At 42.4% G+C, this 3452-nt stretch overlaps 1 gene segment (V, D, J or C); it reads right to left on the bottom strand.

Annotated features, from left to right (window-relative positions):
* Positions 1-485: 485 nt before the first annotated feature.
* Positions 486-1578, bottom strand: LOC128399507 (T cell receptor alpha variable 35-like). The segment is given in 2 exon segments: positions 486-889; positions 1395-1578. Coding segments are annotated over 2 exon segments (438 nt in total).
* Between the last annotated feature and the right edge of the window lie 1874 nt (positions 1579-3452).

The following is a 3452-nucleotide window of genomic DNA, read 5'->3' as shown; positions in this document are numbered from 1 at the left end:
TTTAAAATTGAATAACTATGACTAATATTATATGAATGTATCTTCTCCCAGCTACTTATCCAAGAGATGTTAGGGCACTTGTTTATTGATTTCATAAAATTTATACAATTTTATTGATTGTAAAACATCTCAAAAAAGATTTTTTTTTTAATGAAAAATGCTATGATGAGTGAAGACAGGTGGCTTAATACTTTTTTCTTACTATTGGATCCCTGCTGTTCAGTTCAGGCCTCATCACCATGATGTAGCCTTAGGGTAAAAGATACAACCCAGTAACCCAGCACTGGAGGCCAAGATGGAGAAGATCTCCACAGCCACCATGATGGGAAACAAGGGAAAACAAACTGAAAGATTCATATTTCCCTAACACAAATTTCCCTCTCTCTCTCTCTCTCTCTCTCTCTCTCTCTCTCTGTGTGTGTGTGTGTGTGTGCATGTGTGTTATTGAGAGAGAGACTTGGTAAGTTCTTTAATATTGGGCTTTATGAACATTTGTAGGGGAACGTTTTCAGCAGCAAAGTATCACAGAGTAAAGGTGAACATCAGAGCTGAAGAAGACCTGAAGTTATAGTCATGAGTCTCTCCCTTCCAGCGCCACTGTGCTCTACGCCACAAAAGTATATGCCTGAGTCTTGAATCTGAGCACCAGAGAGATGCAGGCGACTTTTCTTTCCCTTCTCCAAGTACTCTGCTGTGAAGCGTCCTTTGGTTTCGTTCTTTTCTTGGGATGCTATATACAAGAGGAGGGTCGGTGCTCTTCCAGGCTGCTGACGGTACCAAAAATGGGTGCTATATTCATTGGGGTTGCTGCAGGTGATGGCAAACAGTCCCCCTTCCTGGATGTTCTGTGAGAAGGGACTCTGGGTCACTTGGGAATCAGAGCCGCAGACTGAAGGATATTGAAGAAGGTATTAAAAGCATGCTAAAGGTTTCCCTTAATGTACACAGTCAGTTTTCATTCAGCAATTGGTAGAAGGAAGTCAAGAAATAATGTCAAAACTGCAGTACATGAAAGAAAGCACTATCTCGACAAGGTATAAATGTAGGGAATGGATGGATAAAGTGAAACACAATCTTCCTTCCTCTGTCCATTCCTCGCTTTTTAAAAAATGTGTGTTTAAATCGCTGCAGACAAACTAAAATTTTCATACAAATACTCAGCCACCCTCCCAGATCCATGTACTTAAAATATGAGCAGTGCACAAGGAGTTCTGTTTTCTCTCAGCAAGGATGGAAAACTAGGGGAGAGAATGAGTTTAAGAAAGTACTACAGGAAGGGTCACAACAAGCTGGCTGAAACCCTGAACTAAAGCCTCCTACACTGCAGGCTTCATATTTAATTATTTCCCACTTTGCTTATTTATGTATCTGTTTCATAAGCTAAGTTTCCTTACCAATAGTCCACTGATATAGGACGAGTAGTCCAAAGAGATGCCTCCACCGAGTTAGCCAAGTTATTGAGTCCATCCTGGAGCCCATGGGCATCTCCCTCCAATTCAATAATGCAGACAAGCACCAAAGCTTGCTCCTGCCCGAGCTCAGTGACTTCTGCAGCCCTTAGTGGTTGTCATACCAGAGTCAGAGAAACCTCAGCCAGTAAACGGCTGCTTTCTTCTAAGAATGGAAGAACTTTTACTGCCATCTAGTGGTGGGAGGCTGCTTAACTTATTTTTGAAAGCTCTCCAAATAGCCTAAACCCAATAGGAACGTGGGAGCTGCCTTATACATTGCCAAACACTTGGTCCAACTGTTTTGGAGTTCTCTACACCCCCTGGCACCAGCCTCTCCTGGGATTTAGATAGGAGTCTTTTCCTAGCCCTACCTGGAGCTGCAACATTCTGCATGCAAGGCAGATGCTTTGCCTCTGAGCTACTGATCTTCCCCTGGAGGTCACACTTTGTTGATTAAACAGTTTGTTTTTTTTACCCAGAAAACCAAAGAAACTTTGTGTGTGTAAAGTTGTTTGTGGGAGAAACAAATAAAACTCCCCTTCACATGTTGTACCTACTAAAATCTTAATCATTAAACTGCTTTCAAGGTGATTTGTGTCTGCAGTGCATAAGTATAACTAATTTTATAGGCTTTTTCCTGCTAGTTTCCCAACAGGCACTAGGGTCTGTATTTATTTATTTCATAAAAATTATACAATTTTGTCAAAAAAAAAACTCAAAGCGGTTTAAGAAGAAATGCTATTGTGAGTGAAAACAGATGTCTTAATCCTTTCTTAGATCTTTCTTCGTATTAATTGATCCCTGCTGTTCAGTTCAGGCCTCAGCACAATGATGTAGCATTTCGGGGAAAAGATACAACCCAGTAACCCAGCACTGGAGGCCAAGATGGAGAAGATCTCCACAGCCACCATGTGTTTCCCTCTTGTGCTCAGGTAGGTTGGAACAAAAGAGATCCAAACACTGCAAAATGCTAACATACTGAAGGTGATGAACTGGGCTTCATTAAAACTGTCAGGTAACTTGCGGGCCAGGAAGGCCACAATGAAGCTGGTGAGGGCCAAGAGGCCCATGTAGCCTAAAACACAATAGAACATGGTGACGGACCCAACGTTACATTGCACAATGGTTTCTTCAGCTACTGAATTCATGTCTAGATCAGGGAAGGGGGGAGACGTTGTCAGCCACAGAGTACAGATACCAACTTGAATGAGGGAACCTAAAAGGACAATGGAATGAGCCAGTCTCTTTCCCACCCATTTCTTCATCTTAGATCCTGGCTTTGTGGCTATGAATGCTAGAGAAACAATGATGGTCTTGGCCAACACACAAGAAACAGCAACAGAGAAGATGATGCCAAAAGCAGGTTGTTGGAGAAGGCAGGTCACTTTCCCAGGTTGGCCGAGGAAAAGCAAAGAGGAGAGGAAGCAGAGCAGGAGGGAGACCAGGAGAGTGTAGGTGAGATCTCGGTTGTTGGCTATGACTATGGGGGTATCTTTGTGCTGGATAAAAATAGCCAACACCAAAGCAGTAATCAAAGAACACAAGACACTAAGTGAGGCTAAAGTGATTCCTAAAGGTTCTTTATAGGACAGAAAATGTATAACTTTGGGGATGCATCCATTTCTCTTCTGGTTTGGATATTGATCTTCTGGGCAAGTAAAACATACGTCCATATCTGAGAAACATAAATAAAAGCTTGGCTAGAAATTCAGTTCCAATTCATCTGACCTAGCCCATTGAATGAACCATGTATTGTGATAAATTGTACATTATGGCTGTTCTGCCACAGCAGTACTGGCTGCTGAGGCACATTTGTGGCACATTGGCCATGAGAGACAGCACACCAACTAGCAGTGAACATACTGTAGCATTTAAAAATGGCATGAGATGTGGAGGTCAGCTTTGGGGTTCTACATAAGGAGCAAACCTTTTGGTTTGGTGCACTGCCCCTTTAAGGCTTGTTCATTTGTGCAGGGCTCTCTCTCTGCTCACTTTCGCTTG

Source organism: Podarcis raffonei, chromosome 13 (genome assembly GCF_027172205.1).
Source record: "Podarcis raffonei isolate rPodRaf1 chromosome 13, rPodRaf1.pri, whole genome shotgun sequence".
Classification (NCBI taxonomy): Eukaryota; Metazoa; Chordata; class Lepidosauria; order Squamata; family Lacertidae; genus Podarcis; species Podarcis raffonei.
The sequence above is the reverse complement of the archived record's forward strand: the minus strand, read 5'-3'. Positions and strand labels throughout refer to the sequence as shown.